At 39.7% G+C, this 24679-nt stretch overlaps 1 protein-coding gene across 14 annotated transcripts in view; it reads right to left on the minus strand.

Moving 5' to 3' along the window:
• PTPRM (protein tyrosine phosphatase receptor type M) overlaps nucleotides 1–24679 on the minus strand; it is a 488712-nt gene that overhangs the window by 13804 nt on the left and 450229 nt on the right. For all 14 annotated transcript variants that reach the window (XM_068932232.1, XM_068932230.1, XM_068932229.1 and 11 more), the window contains 6 exons: nucleotides 19399–19496; nucleotides 6960–7076; nucleotides 2352–2506; nucleotides 1907–2042; nucleotides 1181–1330; nucleotides 537–710 (listed from right to left, as the gene is read on the minus strand). In XM_068932232.1, coding sequence (XP_068788333.1) covers nucleotides 537–710; nucleotides 1181–1330; nucleotides 1907–2042; nucleotides 2352–2506; nucleotides 6960–7076; nucleotides 19399–19496 — 830 coding nt within the window. The remainder of the gene's footprint in view (nucleotides 1–536; nucleotides 711–1180; nucleotides 1331–1906; nucleotides 2043–2351; nucleotides 2507–6959; nucleotides 7077–19398; nucleotides 19497–24679) is intronic.

Below are 24679 nucleotides of genomic sequence, written 5' to 3' on the forward strand. Positions count from 1 at the left end.
TTCTACTAGCAGGATTAGAATTACCATAGATATATTAAAAAAAAAATTCACACACAAGTGAAGAGGAACCATTCATTCAAACAGAAATAAACAGAAAGACTGAAGTAATGGCTTGTGTACTATCTTGTACTGACAGACAATTTTTTTTTGTTAATTACTGTTCAAAATAGAAGCAAAGGGAGCTAAAATATTGCTGCAAACCTTATTATCCCATTTAACTGCCTTAGTGTCCTAATAGGTTACTCTTTTTATTTCCTAGGCCAGATGGTTAAAAATTCAACAGAAGAGAAATCGAGACATAATTAATTTATCAAGAGTCCCTGACTTGCTCTCTGAGCATGGCTTTGGAACCTTGGCTCTGACATAACGTATGTGAAATCCTAAATTTGCTTGGGAGTTTAAAGATTTTGTGCCATGTTTTTGGAAAATAAGCTAGAAGGATTTCAGCCCTCTTGTGCTGACTCCACTTTCTGGCACTGTTCAGTTCGGAGGGCAACTTATTCCCTTTTATTATTAATGATGTGGTGGAGACTTACATCCATCAGTGCAGCATTAATGTAGTTACTGCTCTCCCCATCTATCGTTATGAGGAAAGGCAGGCATCTGTCTGGTGGCAGAACATCCATACAGCGATTCTTTTCATGATTTCGTGGTAAAAGTGCTATGCTGCAGTCTTCCACACGCAGTGTTGGAGTCACCATATTTAAAGTCTTTCAAAAAGAATAAACAATACAAGAGAAGAATTAACTCAGGAGGGAAAGCATCCCAAAATATTTAAGAACAGATCAACTCAGGACACAGTTTCAGTGGGAATCAAGATGCAGAGAAATGAAAACCCATCACAGTCAGTAGGGTTGGGAAGCAAAACACCTGGAAGCACACACATCTGAAAAATAACCTCAAAGACAACTGCACTGTACTCCGCCTTCTGGAGAAAGGACAGCAGAAGTAATTGACATAGTATTTCCTTTGAGGAAAAAGAAGATTTTACGATTATCCCGTTGCACTCTTTTTGATTTAAAATAACTCAAAAGCAATTTGAGTTATCTTCTCTTTTTTGCAGTTTTTCCCTCAGAGGCCTGGTCCAAAATTCACATGATCATAAGCAAACGCTGAAGTAGAAGCCTTCAGCATAGCTGAACGAAGTACTAAGTTCTAAGTACTGGTAACCACAGCTTACCCTAAATTCCTCTTTGATCTGGCTGGAGTTAGTCTGAGGATCCAGTTTATTCATTTCATAGTAAACAGACCTAACTTGAGAAGCTGGAACAGATGTGTCCCCACAAAGACAGGCTTCCAGGATGGCATCATGGATGAATACATACTGTTCCTGGTAAGGCAATTAAAATAATTACTGATGTAGAGAGCATATTGCTTTTGGTAAATAAAAAATAACACATAAGGTTGGCCCTCTGATTCTCACTGACTTCACTGACACTGAACCAAGCCCAGACGAACAGTAGCAGTTCACAGAACTTTATCCCATACATAGAGAAATGAATAGAGAAGGACGGAGTCAAACTAGTTACAGTTACAAACAGCAGTGCAGTAAGCTCTCTGTAATAAAGCCCAGAATGTTTCTGGTTTCCTTACTCTGCACAGTTCTGTAGGTGCTATCACATAATCGGGCCTCAACATGTCACATCCCAGAACAGATCCTCATTCCGGAGGGGTAACACTCATGAGTTTCCTTTTTCTTAGAAACCATTGCAAGCATTAAGTGCAACACAACTACGCACTTGTTTGGGTAGCGGTTCTTCATGTTTCCATGTGGGTTATTTTCTGCGTATGATTCAATGAACTACTTTGTGGAGGGTGCCTACCACAAAGGGACTCTGGTCCTATGGGCTGGAATAATACCTTCTCTTGCAAAGCGTCTAGCAATATTGCAGTAGATTAACAGTACCTCAGTCTGCACCATGTTAACTCTCCGAGATCGAAGCTCCCTCACACAATTGTATATGTCTACAACGCCTTCTCTTTCTGCCATATCGAGCATGATGTCAATAACAATGAAGCACCCAGTTCTGCCAGCACCGGCGCTAAAGTAAGAGAAGAGCACAGTTACTGTTCAGCAGAGCCCTGGAAAATGTAAAGTGCATGGGTTCATCTTGCAGGTACTTGACCAGTGGGATCATTACTGAAATCAAGCTTTGCATTCAAGCACTTGCAGGATTTCAGACTCAGTTTGGCCATTCTTGTTTATATTTTAGGAAGCAAGCTACTGTGGGTAGAGCTCCAGTGGCTTCAGCCAGGTCCTGCCTATTGTGGGGACTATGCAGTGCAGCGGGAGCAAAATTGGGTTCTGAGTTTAGTGGAAAACACAGTGGAGAAACTCCCGTTCTGCCTACCTGCAGTGGACAACCAGAGGGCCAGCGTTTGGTGGGCTCTTGGATTTGACCTGCCGTACAAATCCCAGCAGGCCTGTCGCATGGTATGGTACACCGTGGTCTGGCCAGCCAGTGAAGTGAAATTGCCGAATTTCTCGGATCTCATGAGCACCTCTCTGTCAAAAAGACAAGGGTTGAAAAAGAACAAGTTGGAACGTGAAAAAAATTTGGAGAGCGGCATCACATGATTGTAACCTTAAAAGCCTGAGTCTTGCTGAAATGCTGCCAATACACCCATCTATACAGACCGTAGGAGAGCTTCCCAGTAGTTAGAAAGCAAGCTCAAACATTACATATCAGCTGGTTTCAAACTCTTACGGCAAAATTCAGTGGCTTAGCACTTGGCTGTTTAGAAACTTTTGGCGACAAGATGGACACGCATCTCTCTATTTAAGAACTAGGTTGCTTTGAAAACTCTGGCCTTAAGAGAGATGCTGTGATCACAAAACAGGTCAACAGCAAGGCCATGAACAGACAGCACAGATGAATTTTTTTTTCCCCACTGCTCTCCACAGGACTTTTGCTGCTGACTTCTGGGACCCAGAATTTCAGCATGATTTTCCTTATCTTTTGTCTCCTCATAGGTCCAAAAGAAACAGCTGAATAGTAAGAAACCTTTGTGCACCTCCAACCATATGGGCTGCATTTGTAGACTCCCTCCCCCCATGCCCACCTATCAGGTGATTTACTGCAGCCTGCAAGGGCATGGATATAGTGAGACAGGTACGAATGAGAAGCTGATTGAGTAAGTAATTTCCCATGCGACTTTCTGGAGCAGTCTGGATATTGAAAGTGTATATGCTAGGTATGATTTTCTTAGTGCTTGTAACTCCCCCTCCCTCTTTAAAATTGTAGCTGCCAGTATTTTATTCTCACCAGAAATCTACAGACCAGAGGCCATCATTTCATAAGCAAACAGCAATATTATGACATGTCATGTCTGGGTTGGACTATTAATAACTGATGGTTTACAGTTTTTCTTCTTAAAGATGTATTTCCTGTCTTGAGCTGGTTTGCCTAAAAAAGGTCTAACTCTTTGCATAATGAAGTAACATAAAATGTCCTAATGTATTGACAGCATGCAAGTCAAGAGAGTCAGAGATTTTCAATGGATGAGAAATTTTGGCCATGCATGTGCTATATGGCCAGAGGGAGCTACGGCCTCTCTTGGAGATCTGGTGCTCTGTTAGCCCAGATTGGGGGTCTGCCCATGCTCGTCTCTTGTTGAAACTATGATGCAAAAGGGCAGGCAAAGGAGAACAAGAGCGGGTGATATGCAACACTGGTATAGACTGAGGAGATCAGATCCTCCTAACAGAAATAACCTTCTATCCTAAAGAACAATTTTGAACCATATTGAAGCCCAGGAACAGATAAAGTGATTTTTATTTCCAGATACTGTAGCAAACACGTTCAAGTAAAATTTGGTCTCCGTACTCAGGAGATTTTAAAGTGTCTTAGTTAACAGATCCTTTTGCTAGTGTAAGCAAGGCCTCCAACTCTGTAAATAGCTGTGCGTGGGAGGGGCATCCATGTCACAAATACTTTTGTATGCCCATAACGCCTGCCCACATACAATCCCCCAAGAAACAAAGATCCCATATAAAAATGCAGTGCCATGACTGCACAAGCGGAGGCCTAAAATGAATGCCCCGCAAAAAACCCTCAAGCTGTAAACAGCCTCGATTATCAAGCAATTCACAAAATGCAAACTGCGCCTCCAAAATAACGTGCCCAGCTGTTGCACAGAGCGCAATACTTCCGATGTAACCTGGGGGCTAGTTTTGCAAATCCTGTCTATCATGCTGACTGTATTTTTGTCTGTCATTGTTGGTTATACTCCACTACTTAGAAAAGATTTTGCATAACGGGTACTTTTAGAATGAGTTTGCTTATTATACCTACAAAAGAACGATTTTCATGTCTGTAGCCTCCCTGCTGGTTTTTATACCCAAAATAGCAACACAACTGCATGAATCATAAAAGCGTATGTTCAGCTTGGAAAGACTGTATTTTTCACTTTTTCTTTCAGCTGAAACAAACAGAAAAAATGGTGTATGTTTCTAGCAATTCCTAGGATGTTAAAGAATCTAGGCCCTAATCCTACAAATACTTACAGTGCTGCTGTATGTTACTAATTCATCTGACGTAACAGTTGTATTGTAATTCCAAAGGAACTGCTTACGTGCACAAAGTAAAAAGTATATCGGAAGTGTTTTCCAGGATCAGAGTGCAATTTTCAATTCAATTTCCCTAGAGTTGTTCCCCTACTCCTCAAAAATCTCTAAACAGCCGTAAAAAAAGTCAATGAATTTATTCCCAAACAAATCAACTTCTAAATTTTATTTTAAGAGCAGATATGAGAATGATCATCTATAAATAGGCAGAGTCATAGAAAAGATGGTCAGAAGGGACCTCTGGGGGGCTCCAGTCCAACCTCCCACTCAGAGTGGGCTGATGCCCAGTTCAAACCTCTCAAGCTGCAACTTTTGGGCCTCTTTTTTTACCATCCACCACCAGCAAGAAGAATTTGGCACCACTGACTTTGTAAACGTCCTTAGAGTAGTTGCTGGCTGCCATTAGTTCCCCCTCACCCCTCTGCTTTCCCTTCTCTGCTGGACCACATAAGTCCAGCTCTCTAACCTCTCCTAGCAGGTCTTATGTCCTACAGCCTTAATCATCTCAGTAGTCATCTTTCTCCTTATTGAATTACTGGCCGAATTTTCAAGCCCCTTGGAACCAAGCCTTTACTGTTCAGTGTTTCAACACCAGGCTTAACTTAGTATTATCTGCAAACTTGGTCAGGATGCGCTCTGTCCCATAATGCAGCTTGTTAATGGAGGTGCTGAACAGTACCAGTCCCAGTAGATCAGAAATCTACACTTGAGAAAATTATAGTGCAAGAGATGTACAGACTTGACCTTTCAGTACTATCAGAACAGCTAAAAAATAAGGTAGATGGGGGTAAAAACAAATGTATTTTACTCAAACTACACTGACAGCGCTTTCAGAGGCTTACTGAAAAACCACCAACTATTAAAGAAGCAGTGACTAAATGAAATCTTTTCAGATGGAGATTTTTTTTAAAGCAATAAAATGTTTAGCGCCTTTTATCTCTATCTGTTTTAATGCACTTATTCAAGACAGTTTGGTTATGAGTAACTGTAAAATCCTCTAGGTCTTTTTTCCACTCCCAGTTAAGAAGTGGAAAGCTAACATCAAAGCATGGGCTTAAAATCTGCAGAATAGAAATCAACCAGTGTCTTATCTACTTCAAAGTGTAGCCATCCTTTCTCATCTGTTTATTAAAAATATCTAAATGGAAGGAAACAACAGGCTTGAATGAATTTGAAGTACAATATATGTCGTGGTATACCAGATACAATATTTCCTTTCATTCAAACTGTATAATTTTATTAACATTACACTCAGGCTGCTGTATTCATGCATATTTAACTACTGGATTGGAGAATAAAACAGGAAAAAAGATTAATTGCTTTGTTATTGTGGATGCATGTATACAGAGACCCTGTTGGGCCCTCTTTGCTGGTTTCATCTACCTAGGTTTTCATCTACTAGGATTCAAGAGCCTTTGATGCAAAAGATTATGTTCTTCAAGACCATAACTGAATACTATTTAATTTTAGAAAGAACTAGTATATCATAGGTATTACTGCCAAATAAAAGGTTGTTTTCTGAGCTAATTAGTTGAAGGTGTACTCATGTAGATACCGAGTGAACATTATTTTAGTGCGCATCTGGGAATCTTTGGTATTCCAAAGCGGCCCTTTCTTATTGTTTTGCAACTCAGAGCTACGTCCTGATACGTACAATTAAAACACTTCTGTCCTTTAGCAAGAATTCTGAATAAAACCCCTGAATTGACCCAAGATGCCTGATATACTTCAGCATTAACCCACCCTACTTGTTTTCACTTTCAGTAAGTACCTTGTTGTTTGTATGTTGTTCATATATTATAAGCTATTTGAGAAAGCTATGTGAGCTAGTAAACATCAAAAAAATAAATAGCATTTTTGTGATAAACAGCAATATAATATGCAGATTGGAACGCCCTATATAAAGAAAGATTCCCTATCGAAAGTGAAATTGTCTTGAAAAGAAAGATAGATGGGTTTGTTACACAAATGTTTCACTGCAAATCAGGAGTATACTGGACCAACAGATTCCAGTATTCACAATGACAGACTTCTGAGTAATAGCGCAAGCAGCCTCCGGTATAGACACAAAATGAACGTGGTAAACGTGAGATGAGAAAATAGCATGAATATGGTTTTCAGCTGATCGCTGGGAGGGAGACTTCGATTTCTCCTAGGCAAACAGTATCACTTCTAACTCAAGCTTGAGCCAGCGTCGGTGGAAGAGGGCAGAAAAGTATCTGCATTTAAAGAAAAACGCAATCTACCATAAGAGGGCGCCAGGTGATTACCCAAAAAGAGCTACCAAAAAACAGGCCGTCAGTCAACAAATTTAACTTTTCCATGTTGAATCTGTATATCAGTTACTTAGGCAGATATCATTATATTTAGAAAACTCAGTTTTGAAACTTACCTTTTCTACTGCAAATGTTCGAATCACATATTCAGCCAGGAGCTCTGTTTCTATTAGGGTAACTTTAATGTCTTTATATATCTCTGTGTCATCTGGCCAGTATTTGCAGCATTTGACCTTTTAAAAATACAAAAGAAATTAAGGTTTATTTATTGTAGAAGGTTCCTGCTGAATCCCTCCTGTATTTTTTGTAGTGATTTATGTTTAAAAATTCAATCATGCACAAAATAAGCATATTTTCTACATGTGCAAATGTTTTATGTTTAGAAGATATTAGTTTTTTTTTTTTTAAAGGCAGCTTTCTGAGTTGCAGGTGGTATTTGTGCTGCATTTAGCTAAGAAAGGCAAATTTGTACCTAGCACAGGGGTTATTTATACTGTGCATAAGCCAGTTACAATAACTGTTCATTTCCTGTGCTTTCTAGCTCAGGCTGTGTCCAGTGGGAGAAACTACCAAGTGAAGCTTTTTTCCCTAATCTCTACTCATTGACTTGTTTTAAAAATATCTTCCTATCTTCTTAAATTAAAATGTGTTTTTCGAACAGGAAGGATCTGCTCTAGTGTTACAAAAATATCTGTTTTTTCAGATTAACTTTTCAAAGGACCTACTGAGAGGTTAAATGGCAAAACTCAACACTTGAAGTCAGGAGATGAGTTTGATTTCTGGGCTTTAACTCTGTTCGCCTAGATGACCCCAAACACGAGATTCATCTCATTCAACTCAGACTAAGGTGGGCAGGACAAATGCCCTCTAGAGCTGCCTTTATCTCTGCTAGCCATGAAGCAATTCCAGGGGACTGCCGGAGCCTGGGTGTTTGCCTTGCAGATGGCTAAAGCTGGGTGAGATGGCTTCCTCTCCTCCTCAGGACGCTTCAGTCTGTACTTTCTTGGCAAGTTTACCCTGGGATATGGAGATAGAGAGAAGGTGGGTTCTGTGACCTCTCTTTCAGATTTTCTGAGCCCTGGTGTGCTCTAGATGGGACGGACTTCACAATGTGTAATGTATGCTGCAGGGAGGCATGCAGTATTATTCTGTTGTTTTTTTTTCAAGTGGGAGGCTGAGGAGATTGTATATTAGCATGCAGGTAACTAGACACACTTAAGACTTTTCACCTCCTTCCTGCCTGTGTGGACAAGGTGTGGGTGGGGAAGCTAACACATTAATTACATAGCCACATTTTATTCTGCTCTATTACGGTAATAGCTATGCTATCAGCGCTGCAACTGGCCATCGTCCAGTAGTGCAGTACGTGCTAGGAGTAGCATCTGTTATACATCTGCTATACGAGATGTTTTTCTCTCTTTCCTCCTTTCTCTCACTGAAGGAAAAATAAAAAACTGCTCTTTTAATACATGCAAGTGTACTGGTTTATCTAAAACTTAAAAAACCCACTTAAATGGGTTGCGTAAAAAAACACTTCAAATTTTGAATGGAAAGTTGATACAAAATTAAAAATATATTAAACTTCACAACTGTAAGAATATTTCTCAAGCCCATTATTATGCCAAAATATTTGGATTACTATTATGTCTAGTCTTGAGTAAGAGGTAAAAATGAAGTACATGTAGATAAGCATACAATGAAAACTGTAAAGCGCAATTCAACAGATTTTTTTATACAAACTCCAAATTTAACATATACAGCATTATGCAGAGAGTTGAACCTTGTCCTGTCAGGCAGAAGAAAATGTTTTCCTCAGAAGCTGTTTCTAGTGAAGCAGCCGATAATCACTAACAACCTCTGTCGGGACAGAAGATAGCTCTTTGCCACACTAAAGAGGTAACGTGCTGATAACAAGAGTTTGTCAGGGCATGGTCAATAGTTCAATAGTGACAACCTCTTCAAATTATGAACCAAAGGAAACTCTTCAGCAAGATAAAACTTAAATCTGAACTGAGAACTGAGTGAAGGTTTGGAAAAACACAGCCCCGTATCAGGATCTTCTGCAGCGAAAAGAGTATCCTTTTATCTTATTTCTCTATGCCTGTCTTCAGACCTAGTAACTGCATTAGTACTGGCTGAGAAGTCTTCTTTATGTTTTCCCTAACGTTTCATCTGGTGTTAAACACGCTTTCAGGTCAACTGGCAAAAAATAGGTCACACAGTCCCCTTCCACAGGAGGAGCCCTGAAGCAGGGGTGGCCAACAGTACTCCCAGCCCTTGGTGCTCCAGGACCAGGGGCCAAGTCTGGCAAAACTGCTCCCTCCACTATTGCACTGGCTGGGCGCTGACAGGGTGTCAGTGGGGATGAGATGGTTCCCAGCATGAACATCAGCCCTGCGCCCCTCTCTAGCTTACAGAGGAGCCATCCCAAAGGTTGCCTAAACCTCAGGATAGCTAGCAAACCTGTTGTCATCTCCCAAGCCTACCTGTTGGCTATAAGCAATGAACAACCATTTTAAAAGTGTTCAAAAGAGCTGCAAGCAGTTTAGTAGTTGCTATTATCTATTGTAGCATCTACTTGATATTCATTTAAATTGTATCTTGTTTGGATATGTTTCCAAAAAACCCTGTGATAAAGGCCATACGACACACACTGAAGGCTCATTGTTTTGTCTGTACTGTTAAAATAACCTAGGCTATTCACATCGTTCAAATCCCTCCTGCCAGCAAACTCATCCTTTACAGTCACTGCTGGGAACTCTCAGAAACAGGTTTTTCCTACCTATGACTAAGAGGAGTTTTTTCCTCTCCACGCAGAATAAGGCAATTCATACTGCTGGAGTGGCCCACTGACAACCTCGTCTCTGGAGCTAATTTCCTTTTCCTGCCTGTTCCCTTATCCTTTCCATAGGTGGACTCCGAGCCACACAAACACGGCCAGCACACGTATGGCGAGGGAAGCAACTGCAGCAGTGCTCCTCTTTGCAGCACAACTAGCGATCAGCACAGCTTTTGTAGCTAACTGTAGCCTTGTTTCTTTCTGATGGGTGCCTGCCATCCTCAAAACAGTGCCAGTTTAGTAAAATAAACAATTAGGGGGCAGAAAAAAAGGAAAAAAACCTAGCTGAATTAAATTGCTCAGCTTTGAAGGAAAACATGCCTGTTTCTATCTTGGTAAGTCTAGACAGTCTGGATTACAATAAGAACTAGGGACACTTAAAATGACCGATTTAGAAGAGCACAGTCCCCACCTTCTTTTGCCTCATCTGCCGGATTTACATCCCCTGTTTTTTTTTAAACCTTATTTAAGATGATCCAGTGGAATAATTCAGGAAGCATGGGAGGATGCGGCGCCGAAGTCATAGACCTTGGTGCCCCACGCAGCTCAGGCTCTCAGGGGCTTTCTCATTCCCTTGCACAAGGGATTTTGGGCACAGAGCAGGCTGGAGCTGAGCAGAAGCATCCATGACAACATAATTTCCTGAAAACTCTCCCTGCTGGAATAGGGATTGTAGCAGCTATGGGAATGGTGCCAGAGCTGCAGTCAGAGCCACAGACCAACACTAAATGACTCAGTCACTGGGAGAAAAAAAATTAAGCTCTTTTTTTTTAAATTCAGTTCTTTTCCTCCCTACTTTTGGCTCCTGTCCTGCAACGCTGCTGCACGTGCTGAGCTTATGCATGGGAACTCTATGGACTCTTGAATGAGCCAAAAGTTAAATAAAAGCTTAAAGACCAGTTTCTTATCTTCTCCAGGACCTCTCAAATAAATACAAAGGGGTCTGAAAGAGGGAAGTAAATTAAATAGTGTAAATGGAAATCACAATTATAAATGTTTATTGGATCAGGGCCTTTATTTGTGTAAGGAAAGACAATTGCAACAAAATAGAATATGTTTCTACTCATCTAACGTGAGAGAAACTGCCGGCAACATATGTTTGTCCAGTTTTTCTTTTTAGCACAGCTTTAGCTACTGTGTCTTGACGAATCTCTTTCCCTTTGTATAAACATTTGGTATGTATTTTACAAAAAAACTACAAACAGAAGGTTTAGCTAAATAATAGATACATGAATGTAGAACTGAATATTAAATGCACTAGAACTGTTTTTTCACACAGTTGCCATCATAACCATAAATTTCAGCCACAAAATAGAAAACATAATTTTGAAACCTCATCTAAGCAGAACTATAATTGAGAGTTTGTTCAGATACACCCCACATTTATATCCTAACATATTGCCAAAAAATACAGATGTTCATCACATGATGAGATAAAAGGGTGATTGCCAGAGACATAATGAAAATGCTCTGGTTTAATCTATTCATTCCAAGGTACACTGCCCAATTGTTCCATACATGCTTATTTTACTAATAATTTTAGAGATTTGGAGAAGATTATTATCTACTCCCCCCCCACCCCCCAAATAACACACAGCAAAATAGTCTAACGTGAGAAACTAAGAATTAACAATCAAAATGAAAAGTTGCACTTGATATTTCTAAATATAACAAACAATGCAGAAAGTAGATAGATAATGAACACAAATTGTGACTTCTGAGGCAGCGCATTTTAGCTATTTGGCAACGTGACACACCTAGCTAAAGGCAGTATGAGAGCCAGGACAGTAATTCACTTCCTTAGAGGTTTGGAATAGGAGGAATATTACAGAATTAATATGTGTGTTGGCTGTGCAATAGACTTTGTAGTTCCTACAGAACAGTTTAAATAACACTGATTATTCAGTGCGTCCAATTTGCTTTGATTCTGAAACATTCTTAGTAAAAGGTGATATAACTGGCTATGCACTGCATAGATCGTCGTTAATGAAGAACTGTATTATATATTCTAATTTAAAATTAATCCTGAACTAAGTAAGGATGGTAAGACAGACATAAATTTTGAAGTGAAATCTCTAGGATGTAAAATGAAAAAGCCAACTAAGCTCACCAGTGAAAACTTTTTACAGGTTTTAAAGGTATAACTAGGCTAACAATATATACTTTTATGTGACTGACTTGAAGTAAAAGAACATCCAATAATTGAAAGTACTTCTATTTAAATACTTCTGAAACAAAAAATATATTGTGATTAAGAACATTTCATTACTTATTAAAGCAATTTTTGACAGAACATAAAATCCAGTCTTTCTTTTTTTGCAAGTTACTCTCTTTCTTTCTTTGCCTTTGAGTAAGTCAGTTAATTGATCTATACCTCATTTTACACTTTTCTAAAAGAGGCACAGAGGAGTATTGAGAAATACAACATTTAAGACACTGCTTGGCACCATCAGATGGATGGATCTGTAGAAAGGCAACCAGCAGTCTTTCTGTTGTTCGCTGCTCCCATACAGGGAGAGAGCTCTGTGAATTTTATTAGCTCAGTCTAATTTCTTCCAGTGATGACTCAGAGCTGGTATCTGTCTCCATCTCCTGCTGCCCTACGTCGCCCTGAAGTAGCAATGTCAATCCAGAAGCGCAACCCTCGGCTGCTGGCTGGATGCCCTCTGATTCAACTTCTGCCCAGAACACTTGGCTTTCCGGACATGTCTGGTAGTAGCAATATACTACCTGTTTTTCACTCGAGGGAATCAGTGTGATCCCTTTGAAGAATCATGTATACTGCTGGCATGCCACCATCTGATAAAATTAAGCTAGCAGGCCAAATACATCATGTGGCCTCTGCAGGCATGTTTTGGCCATAAAATGAAATTATAGGTGGACTGCTTTAGGTGACCCAAGCTAAAGCTGGTGTAGTGTTCCTGCCTCCACTGTAAGTACAACAGAAGAATTTGGATTGCCTCTATTTCATTACTTACGTTTGGGCACTCGTTATTCAAAAAGTCTGTAAATTAGTCCACTTTAGTACAGCCCTGGAGGGGAAGGAAGGCTGAGCGCAGAGCACCGTTATCAAGAAGGGTGGTCCCAAGCCAAGAGGAAAGTCGGTATGATGGTTATGGGATTAGCTGGAGCTCCTCAAAGCCTGTCTTAATCCCTTGCACAACCGTGAAATCATGAGCATATTGCTCACATCCTGCGCTCTCATGGGACTGATATGCCTGCAACTGAGCAGAACAGCAGGCACATGGAAATTTGCTTCCGTTCCAAGAACAAAATCCTGCCGTTAGCTCAGCTCCAGAGCACTGCCAGGTCAGCTTTCTGGCTTCTGTCACCAAAACCTGCTTCTCTGAAGTTGGGCTAGAGAGCTCTACATGTTGCCCTACTGTGCTGGTACTTCCAGGGCCCTTCCTCCTTCACAGAGAGACTAAGTACACTAGACTACTGAGGAGAGCAGACCTGCAGCAGCGAAGCCATTTCGTTAGCCCAGGCATTTCCAAGAGGAACTTGAGCCTGTCTTTGCAAACTGCACTTTCACTTGCATTCAGCAACTTGGCAGCATTGTAGCAGCCAGCCATGGGTATCCTGGTATTTGTGTATGCTTAAACCTCTCTTATTTACTCCTCAAAGTGAATTATCTCAACTGGCTTAGTGAGTATTAAGATATTCATCTCAACTGATTAACATTCTCTGAAATATCAGATGTACTGGCAGCACGGGAATGCAACAAAACACCAAGAGATGAAAGCGCGTCTGCTTTGAGTTACATGGGACAGTGCTAAGGGCATGCAGGTTGATGTCCTGTTCAATGATGTGAGTATTGCTAATCTGTGGACATCTTTATTAAATGACTACAAAGAATCCTTCCTTCTCTTTCCTGAAGAACAACAGCCAATTTTTTTCCCTAAGGATTCCTCCCTCGCCACACATAATGGAATAAGGCCAACTTGTTATTTCTGGTTAGAAGTTTAGAAAGCTAAAATCTGTTTTGACTACTAAAAGGATGCCGTCATTCACTGACTTGCAAGATTAACGACAGTTTTAAATTACTGAATTTTTTCTTTTTCCTTGTTGATACTTTGTAAAACTACTGTATCTAACAAGAGATACTGAAACCAAAAGTAAAACAAAACAATAGAATATAATAGCCATATGCATAACATAAGCATAGTTCCAAGGCTTGCTGCATAAACACAATAAAGAATAGAATTATCTCTAGATGGGGAAGGATACTATTTATAGGTTTTAGAAGTTCAGGTTAGAATTACCTAGAGATAGAGAAGGGCTTAATACAGTAAACTTTTTCTCTCTGGTCTCTAAAATGTTGTTTCTTTCATTCAGAGAAGTTAAAATGAAACCTTTGTCACCGGTGTGCTTACAAACTCTTTGGCCTATCTCCTAAGGAGCACTAATGCCAATATCCTGAACTAATTCCAGTGTAGGTAATTTGGCTCATTACATTTAGAGGCAATTGCAATTAGATAAAGTGTTCTTCCATTTATACTAAACACAAATGTGCTGTTTGTGAGACTTGCTATAAGAGTTGTTCTGTTTCACCTCTGCCATACCTCTGTAATGGGTGAACTAAATCTTAAATACAACCTGAATTTACCTTCATTTGTTAGAGAGCTCTCGCTGAACAAAAGATTCTCAAACCTTGTAAAATGTGAGCTTCGTAATAGGCTTGCATTAAAAAAAAATCTGTTTTATTCTAAAAATAGGTGGCAAGTCCATTGGAAATTTCGTATAGAGGTAGTTGTTATGCTGCTGGAATTTCCTATGAAGTTTTTGTTTGGTTCTTTTAATAGATTTTCAATATGCAGTCTTTGGACAGGGCTTTATTTGGCAGTTTTTCCTGGATGTCTAATGCCTGTCTATAACAGATCAACAAGTGGGTTTGAAGAAGATCTGGCTCAACAGGAAGAGTTCGGGGTTTTGCTTTTTAAGGAAGCAGATTTATATCTGCTTTATAAATGTCCCTGGAACGCTAACCAAGGTGGCACATATGGAGCACCCAAGACCCAAGTGCCTGCACCTGCGACTGCTCAGGGCTCGCCCCACACAGACTCCTCTCTCAGAAGAATAGCTCTTTTCTGATGGGTTTTGTCTCACAACAGAGGATGTTTTTTAGGCAGCCAATGGTGAGGAGGGGTTTCCTCTCTGTCAGCTGCTACACTTTACCTCTGTACAGGTCTTCGTCTTCCCACCGTCATGTAGAACCCCATGCTTTTTTAAGCCTGAAAAATCAAAGCCATCAATACGTTTGTGGCAAAGCAGATGACAGCGCCATGTAGGTATCAACTGCAGGTCCGCTAAAACTAGCACAGGAAAAGCTAAGCCACCAACTTTATGCCTTATTTCTTCTTCCTCTGCACACATGCAGCGCTACTCTGGCCATTCAGTGAAGCCCAGCACAGAAGGATGCTTCTCACACTTCTGGTCACTCTTCTGCCACCCCCCGCCCTCACCCTTCCCCATGCAGCAGTGGCCCAAGCACGTCCTGCACTGAGCAGCTGTGCTGGCCCCTGGCAGGGAGAAGTCACGCAGCAGGACTGTGGGATGGCGATCAGGAGAGCAGCTCTCGTGGCAGTGAGAGGCTGTTTTAGTAACGCTAAGGTGTGCGTGCAGGAGCAGGGGCTATTTACCAGTGCCTGGCTGACCTTTGCTCTCCTGTTTGTGTCACATCTATTCTAGCATAGTCAAACTTTCCTCCTTTCAAACAAAGGGTCTTTTGTGTGCTCATTAACACTATTAGCACTGGCTATTTTCTAATTCCGGATAATAACTGCGGAACTCTAATTACTGTAATTATTATGCTTGTGGCATCAGGTCTTATTTTTTATAATTATATCTCCTGATTTTTTAAAAAATACTTTGTTATATTAAAAGCACGATAGACAATCATGTATCCTAGCAGTGCATTTATATGTCAACCACCTCCACTGAATTTCATCGGCGCATTTCAACATTTATTAATCAGATACTACTAAATTCCTCCTGCCTCAAGCAAAAACAAGGAGTGGGAGAGGAAGCGACTACTGACAGAATCTAATGACAAATGATGTGATATGCCAAGTTTGATTCTGCCAGCTAAGGATCAGTACCAGCCCAACAAGAGCGAAGATGGAGGCGACAGCTGGATGGCAAAATTGAACAGAAAACACTCTCAATCTTCCCGGTATACGTTTTTAAGGAGGAAAGAAATCTTCCAATGTGTGCAAACACTGAAATATTTCAAGAAGCAGCCCGAGATTTTGGCCAACACAAAAAGACCTCAATTCTGTTCCCATCGCTTTCAGCTGGAGGATCTAGCTAGTAGAGCAATCTCTTGGAGTGAGCAAGACATTTCTTGTGCCTGTTTTCTGATTACCCTGCTGTGTTAATTCTCTCAGGAAAAGATGTTGTCTGAAATTAAACTACTATTTTCAGTTGCTCTATCATTTATACATAGGAACATGGAGGCCTTTTGCATTAATATAATCCAAAATACACTATTTTGAAATTGCCCATTATCACACTGGTATATTTTAATGAATCTTGGTTTGGCTTTTTACTCTTTAGTCTGTGCTTTGGAAAATTCTGATTCTTGCACTAAGCTTTATGCATATTATACCTTTAATTACTTGTCATCCCCTTTTTGCAAACTTCATTACGAGTGGAAAGTTGTTAACCTCAGCATGAGGAGGACAGAGACTTTTTATCCTTGTCCCTCAAGGGCAGCTTATTTGTTTAGTTTTTTGTAAAAATTCTTAGGTCAACCTAGGCCAATCTTAAGTTAAAAACCACTTCATCATTTGTTATCAAAGAACTGTTCATGCAACTCAGCAATGATTTTTCTAAATGACTGTGAGATCTCATTTAGACTTTTAATAAACAGTCACATTCTAATGAGGTCTTCATAAAACTGACTAAATATGTTTAGAAATCATTAGCTTAAATTACCAGTACAAAAGTCTCCTTAGGGAGCCCTGCAGATTTTGTGATAAGACTTCTGGCAGATGGATTAGTATACCAGCACAAGTGAGTTCTGAATTTCCACACACGCAGTGTAAATGTGAGTGACTGGGTAACAGGCTACTAGATAAAGAGCTAAATGTCCCTCAGGTGGGTTCATTAAAGAGAGAAAACAATCAAAACACATTTCTGTGCCATTTAAATACCAGGTGCACAGCAGTCTGCAGATGCCAGAAACACTGACAAGGGTCCCTTGCTGGAACACACAAGAGCTTAAAGGGATGCATGGTTTTGACAAGTATGCCTCAGATAATGACAGATATTGGCAGATGTACCCAGACCCTGCTGGAGGGTAATGCCGGGGCTGAGTCATTTGCAGCAGGTGCTTGCGTTAGGGACAGCCTCGTAGTGGTTCCTCCGTCTGCAATTAAAATAGTCCTGACGCATCACGCTCCAGGGCAAAAAGCAAGTTCCTAGCACTGATTTAATGACTATCCAGCCAGTCCTGGTAAACAAATACACATACGCCCCCTCAATGATTAATTCATGAAGGACATACGTTCTGTGGCAAACATGTTAAATAGATATTCCTCCTTTCTGGAAATGTAAAGCTATTTTCCTGGCTCCTCGACATTCAGTGGGCAAGAGGGTTAAAAAAACCCCTCCAAAAATAAAACCCTGTAAACGTTATACCAGCAATAGCAATTGAAATAGAAAAACTCAAGGTCAGGAAGGTTACAAGATTTGTCTTGCAGGAGTGCTACCAAACGGCCCATTAAAATCATTACTAATCAAGGTGGCACAGAGCTTGTGTTAGGGGTTGTGGGACAGATGGTGTGTTTGCAATATGGCTCCTCCTCGCTGATGGCTGCAGCTCTGGGAGCGGGACACAAGCACCAGCAGAGGAGTGACTGCCTTGCTCCGCAGCTCGTTCAATCTCACTTCCATTAAAAGCTCATCTTAATTTCTCCTCCCGTATCTCAGCTATGTTGGCCTCCAGAGCAAGTGAGAACACAGTTGTTTCCACTCCTGTCAGGAACAACGAAGCTGCAGCCCTGTGTCCCGCTAGGACTCTTGCACCCTGAAGAAGCCTGCAGCATGGACAAACCGCTGCTGGCTGCTCGGGGGATGTGCTGTGTAAGTAAAGATTGCTGGGAGCTGTGGCTGCACCACGGGCACCAAGACTGCTGTCTCTCCTGGGTGATACCTGGCAGTTCACTCAAATTGATGCTTTCAAATACTGAAGTAAGCGGCTTCATGTAGCACACTGTTTTTGTTCTAAGGCTTATTTTACCATCCCCTGAAAACATCCCTTTTTAAAGTTGTGTGCTTGGGTACTTATGAATCTGTATAAAGCTTTAATGAAGAAGATTCCTGAAGAGCTTCCTATTCTTAAAAACACATCCATTTTGGATTGGTGCATGACCATCCAACTATTTCTACCCTCCTCTTCACTCTGGGGACTGAATTTTCAAAGTGACCTCCATGGCCTCTGCTCATCTCTGCAATTAGTTGTAGGTATGTTCCTGTAGCAGGTGTTGATTGCAGTCACAAATCCTGTCTTTTTGATATTTAAGAATAACACTGGCACCTGATCTGTTGGCATGCCTGAGCACAAAGGTATCTAAATGTTAGGATTTACATTAACAATTGACCACAGACATAAAAAAGAATAAATTGGATTGTAAAAGTGAACTTGTTAGAAAGGAGACAAGATCTGATACTTTGACTCACACTACCTAAATAGTGATCTCTCTCCTGATGCAAATGTCACAGGGCAGAGGCATATCAGCCACTCCAGCAGCATAAAATTAAAACCACGTCTCACAGTCATGTGGCTCACACCAAGATACATGCGCTTGACTCCTTATTTCAACGCTTCGATTTACAATAATTGCAGCAGCTGCAATAAAAGCAGGTTTTTTTTTTCATTTTAGCTGGGAGCTGGATGCCCAGAGCCCAAAAGAATTTTCCTGAAAAACATCCCAGATAAGATCTAAGACACCAGTGCATAGACCAAGCAGTAAATTAAAAGACTCAGTTATTGACTGTTGTGCCAAAGAAAGAAAACAGTTCCATTCAATACTTGCTGAAAGCAAAATTAGCCACAATGACTTGAGTAGAAGACCTACTTGAGAAGCTACCAAGCAAAGAAAGAAAAGTACATAGCATCAACCAGAGAACTCCAGCCTTCCCTTACTACTCAGCTCCTGAAGATGACCTCCTGGCCAACAAATTCAGTGTGCAAAAGGGTGGAGCTTTTTTTTTCTTTTTTAGGCCAGAGGGCTTACAGAAAGGAAAAAAAAACCAAGCAAATCAGGTTATTTAGATTAACGTACCATGAAGAAGGTGCAATTTCAAAGTTTAACCATTTTTTTCAGAAATCTGTTCCAGAATCACTCCAAATAAAACACCCCAAAAGATGATCATGTACATTGTCCTGTAACAACTCCATGGTTTCCCTTAATAGACATGCTATGACTAAGACTATAAACAAAGATACAGCACTTTCCCTCTTCGGCTGTCTTTGCAGGCTGCGTTGTACAGAATGCAGCTTTATCAGTTACTTTTTGCGTTGTGCTGATGCTATCGAAGCCAAGCATTCAAGGCATGTTTAAAAATAATTGATAATGAACCTCTTAGCAGAGGCAGCCATAAATATTTTATGTGCTAAACTCAGTATATATTGTTGGTCTGCTATTTAATTTCCAAGAGCACACACCTTGGAAGTCTTTCAAATCTCTTTAAGTACAAAAATCACTTACCCTTCCCACTTCTACGAGATTAGTAACCATGATGATGCTGGCTGTGTTTTCATGCCAAACCATCCTCCAGAAGTCATATATTGTCTCCTGCATTGGTCCTGAAACAATAAATCAAAGGAAAGGTTACTTTCTGAAACGTTCTCAGGACTGGAAGCTTGACTCTGGGGAACTTTGAGAGACCATGTCTATACACATATATTCATATCACTATCATCATATTTTTCATTTAGGGTCAATTTCTTTTCTTGTCATCCCACCTATCTGCATTTAAGTAACTTCCCCCTGAAATAGTGCTGTGAAAGAAAGTTAGTTCTCCAACATTCAGGTATTTATCTCCCTAATACCCAGAAGTGGAATTATAAAAAATGGAAAACATTACTCTTTCTCGTAACAATTGGATGATAACCTAGGGAAGGTGTATTTGGAATGAAATGAGCCTCAATGGACTGTGTGGCCTTTCCCGGTTTCTAATATTTTTCTTAGTATATACTACCCATCAAATTACCCCAACTTCTAAATCCTACTTCCTGAAGTGAAATAGAAGTTACAGTTTTTTGCTGCAGTAGATCACATTAGAAAATAGCAGGGAAAGTGGTAAAGTACCTTGGCATGACATGACAATGACGTCCTCTGCACAACTTCCTGAGAAGAATGATTCTGAACAAGCTGTGTGCTTTGTAGCCAGAAATACATGGTTTCCTCTAGTATTGTGCCAAAACTGGGAACATGGTCCACAGTAGCACAGGATATGTTAATGACAGAAGTGTAAAACGTTGCAAATAATCAAATCACTCTCCTATATGCTGGGTCCTGTCTATTTCTAGCCGCTTGTCTGTCATCACACACCCTGCGATGTTCAGTGTGCCAGCCCAATTTTAAACCACTGGCTGAAAATCACTGAGGCAAAAAGAATAAACAAATGTAAAAAATACTACTAATTACTATAAACCTAACATCCACAGTGAATCCATTAATGAACTGCCACACTTCAGTAAGCAATTAGTTGCTTACTTAGCGGAATGCCACAAATCATTTAATTGGAGGACAAATGGATAAATGTATTGGCCTAAATTCTCCTCCAACGAAGAACCCAACACTCTTAAAGCATTACAAAACCTTATAGTGACAAACTAGGGCAGTGTCCAACTGATAAACAAGTTCTGGTACTTTAAGCTCTTGAAAATATAATTTTTAAGATCATTTCAAATATAAAGAGGTTTTGAAAATAAAATTTTAACTCTGAAAGTCAAGCTCTTTGTGAGCAATGTAATACTGGTATTAAAGGCAAGTCAAACGCAACTTACTAGGCCAATAGCATCCCAATTACGACGTAATTTACTTAGAACTCAAGTTTAAGAAAACAGGCAGTCATGGTTTAAAACTTCTGTTTTCTAACTTCACTCTGATTTTCAGCAATTTCAAAGCATAACATTATCTACCCTAATGTGCATAAATTATTTTAAAAAGTTACCTATTCTCTCTCTTACTTTCTTTCTCTGCTTTTAAAAATGCTGCATACAGAGTTAAGTTTCACTGGCTTCCCTAAAGTCAGTGAACTTTTCTTTTACTTGTGTTGGTAATAGGAGAAAAAAAAAACATTCCAAATAATATATAGTTATGACTGTAAGAACACGAGAAATGTCAAGAGGTCTCTCAGTAGATTCCATGTGTGATTCCAACATTGGAGACCATTTTTTAAATTTAAAGCACAAAACAGCTGATGTTTTTGAGAGATTTCCTTCTGAAGTGTGACATATTTAAATCACTCTCTACCATCTGGGAACTTACAGTAAGTATTTCACTTTTATATAAATGTCCTTCATATGTTATACAGAATTTGTCCAGGTGCAATTTCAGATGTTACGATAAGATACTTAATGGACATTATACTGAGTATTTAATTTGCTTATGTTTTAATAACATAAGACTCAATACAGCTTTTTGAGCTATTAAAGTCACAAAACAGCATTAGAAAGGTCTTGGACCAACCTCTCCTACGGGGAAAAGGAAAGACTATTTTACTTATTGTAAGGTAATACTATCTCTGTATAGCTCATTCCTTCCTTTCCAACCTCAAATATCCAGCAAAATTATCACTCTTATCACCTTTGAAATAATGTAACTAATGATAGGAATACAGAGAGACAACTTTCCACAGAGTAATATCCTCAAAGGAGCTTGCAAGTTCATAAGATATACCAAGATATTTAAGCTTGATTACGGACAACCTCCCTCTCCAAAAAACCAGCAACATTGTTGCAACAAGAATCCTGATTTACAACCCGGTTTCACTTAGAAAATCTAAATGCCTCCACTGTATGCTGTCACCATGGGATTACGTGATGTTTCAACACTGTTCATCTGAGTATGTTTTCAGTAAACCTGCAGGGAAACATGAGACAAGATCCTTTGTCTACACAGCCCTATTTTCTTCCCCTTCCAAGAAGGCAGAACCCTTCAGAAACTGAAGTGGCAATGTATCAAGTTTCTTTATGCGTTTCATAAAGACACAGTTTTCTTTCCTACAGATTCACTTGAGATAGAAGATGGTTGGGCCCTACTTTGTAACAGTCAGATCTTTTTGACAGTTTTGGGATGACCTACAACAATTTTTTTCCTGAATTTATTTCCCCAGTCAGCATAATTTGTCTTGTGGTTTAAAGATTCCTATGTTTCAGATCCTGAAATCACAAATCACAATAGGGATCCTAAACCCTACTTCCTTCCTTAGGATTTTGAGTTTGAGTTTTGAGTTGAGAAAAAAAGATAAGAAATTATGACAAAAAGGAATCTTGAGAAAAAGTTCAGATAAGCAGCTGAACTCTCAGAAGTCTTCCAAGCTTGATTCCAAATGATCTTCTAGAAGAAATGTCCTATTCTACAGTGCTGAGTACACTCTTCTCAGTCTCACTAGCCAAAAGGTAAGATAATGATAATTTAAAATGCTTGACAGTATTTTCTGCTCTCTTTGACTATTTTAAAGCATCTTCTTGTTCTTCCTAGCCAATTCTTACAGCTTGCCTCCAAACTTCTTTCACATTCAGGACGCTGAAAGGAACACAACAACCAAAAACCTACCTTAAAGTCTCAGAAAGTAATTTTTTTCTACCTCATTTTTCTTTTCTTCTTGACATTTTTCAAATTATTTTCTGACATATGAATAAATTATTACTCTGCCACTTGTCTCCAGCCAGAATTGAAAAGCATTAGAGGCTAGGTAGGCTTGGAGGATTTATTGTCATGAAGAGCTGAACAATTTGATTCCTGAGATGCATGGTAGGGAGAGAAAGAGCCTACAATTGTTCTACGAATCAAGTTAACAGATGTGAACGCAACAGCCAAAAAGGTTATTCTAAGCAGCTGCCCCCTTGCAGGAGGAAAAGGTCTGACGAGAAGACACTGCACAGCCTACCAGTAAGCCCATGGCATACCCCAGTAGCTACACAATATAGTAGTTGGTATCAAAGTTTTCTGCTGTGAAAAACAAATCAACAATGTTTTGCAACCAGAAGGTGCAAAGCAGAGGAAAATAAGAAAAAAGACCTCAACCCTCTGAGCCCCAAGGTAATTAAATGCATTATTGAAAAAAATTCAAAAGAAATGATCAGTTGAGTATATCACAGCCATCAGATGTATTCACAAGCAGTTGTTAGCTGCTGCTCTGGGAATACAAACATATTAGGAAATGGAAAATCACACAGCTTTTAAAAATGGTTTAAACCCTTAAGAAGCTGTTTCTGTACACAGAACTTTCCAGATCCTCCATTTCTGATTGTTATTGTAACATCCAGTTTTAACAATCGGTATATCTACTGAGGTACGGGAACCATTTGAAAGTGATGAACTAATCTAGAATACAGGAGAAAGTGTACGGATCCAGGAAAGAAAGTAAACACACTAGGAAACAACTAAAACCTGAATCCCGATATGTCCCTAGCATCTATTCAGACTGGGGATTGTAAACCTACAAGTAATTTCTCATTTTCTAGAAAAGAAAACAGCTTAAATAATGAACAAAGTGCTTCTAAAATCTTCAGAAGACATGGTATTTGGTCTACCAGAGACCAAATTAAATGATAGATTTCGGAAACAGAATTGTGCAGAAAATGAACAGAGGTTCCCCAAGGACAGTGCATGGGCAGGAGCAGCCAGCGGCACGTGCTGACAGAGGCAGTGGCTTGACAGAATGCAAGACTCAAATCTTCAGCAGCAGAATAAATTGTGTCTTGAAAAGAACATGATACACCTTCCATCCAGTACTAGCTTCTATCCAGTATGAGGAAGGAGTTATGAAACAGTCCCCTCACCTACCGGGTACTACAGTTTCCAGAAGCAATGAGAACTGTGCTCCCCTTGTACTGAAGAAAAACTTGCTACAAGCACTGTGACTGCCTACAGCCTGCAGACTGAGGGACAACTAGCTAATATGCCTCCATGGAAGGTGCTGCATTTTAGCTCTTATTCTTTTATTACAATGTGGTCCCGTAAAAATGAGCTTGACATACTGTAAAATTTTTCTTGTTAACCAATAGAGTTACATGGCTAAAAAGGCAAAGAGCGATCGTTCCTTTTGCAAATGCATTGTCAAAAAGTGCCCATTATGTAGCAAAAAATGTTCAAAATACATATGAAAAACCAAAGATAAATAAACTAAAAATAATTATCAGTAGAAGAGAGTACAGGCTAATAGATGTTTACGTTCAAGAGTGTTCTTTTCCCTAATTAATCCTTTAAATGTAACAAACTGTTAGCAGGATGACTTATGGAGAATTCCACAGCAGGAAACAAAATTACAGGGTTACTAATGTTCTGCCAGTCCAGTGATCTGATTATCCACAAGCATGTGTTATTTGCTATTTTTTGTAAAAAACTGCAGTTAAATGTTATTTTAAGCTATAAAATTCACTGGCTGCAGACAAGGGAATACCTCTCTGAACTGCAATACATTTTTCCCCTACTCAGTGAGGCACCATGGCCAAATTTTATCTACAAGAATTACACGCATATCTTTAAATGATCAGGTTTTCGTGAGCATTCAGCTCTGTGAGCCTCCCATTTATCTCACTGGAAGTCCTCAAGTGGTCAGCAGCTCTAAAAACCTCAACACTTATTTGTATGACTAAGTGCAGACTAAAGAGTGTAAGATTAGGATTCACTTTTTCTTTTAAGCAAGTCAATTTAAAATAGCTAGCATACTATAAAGAAAACTGATAGATCTTGCCTATGCTCATTTAGCACTACCAAGATAAAAGCGCTAGCTCACTATTTATTTTATAATTGT

This window comes from Struthio camelus, chromosome 2 (genome assembly GCF_040807025.1).
Source record: "Struthio camelus isolate bStrCam1 chromosome 2, bStrCam1.hap1, whole genome shotgun sequence".
Lineage (NCBI taxonomy): Eukaryota > Metazoa > Chordata > Aves > Struthioniformes > Struthionidae > Struthio > Struthio camelus.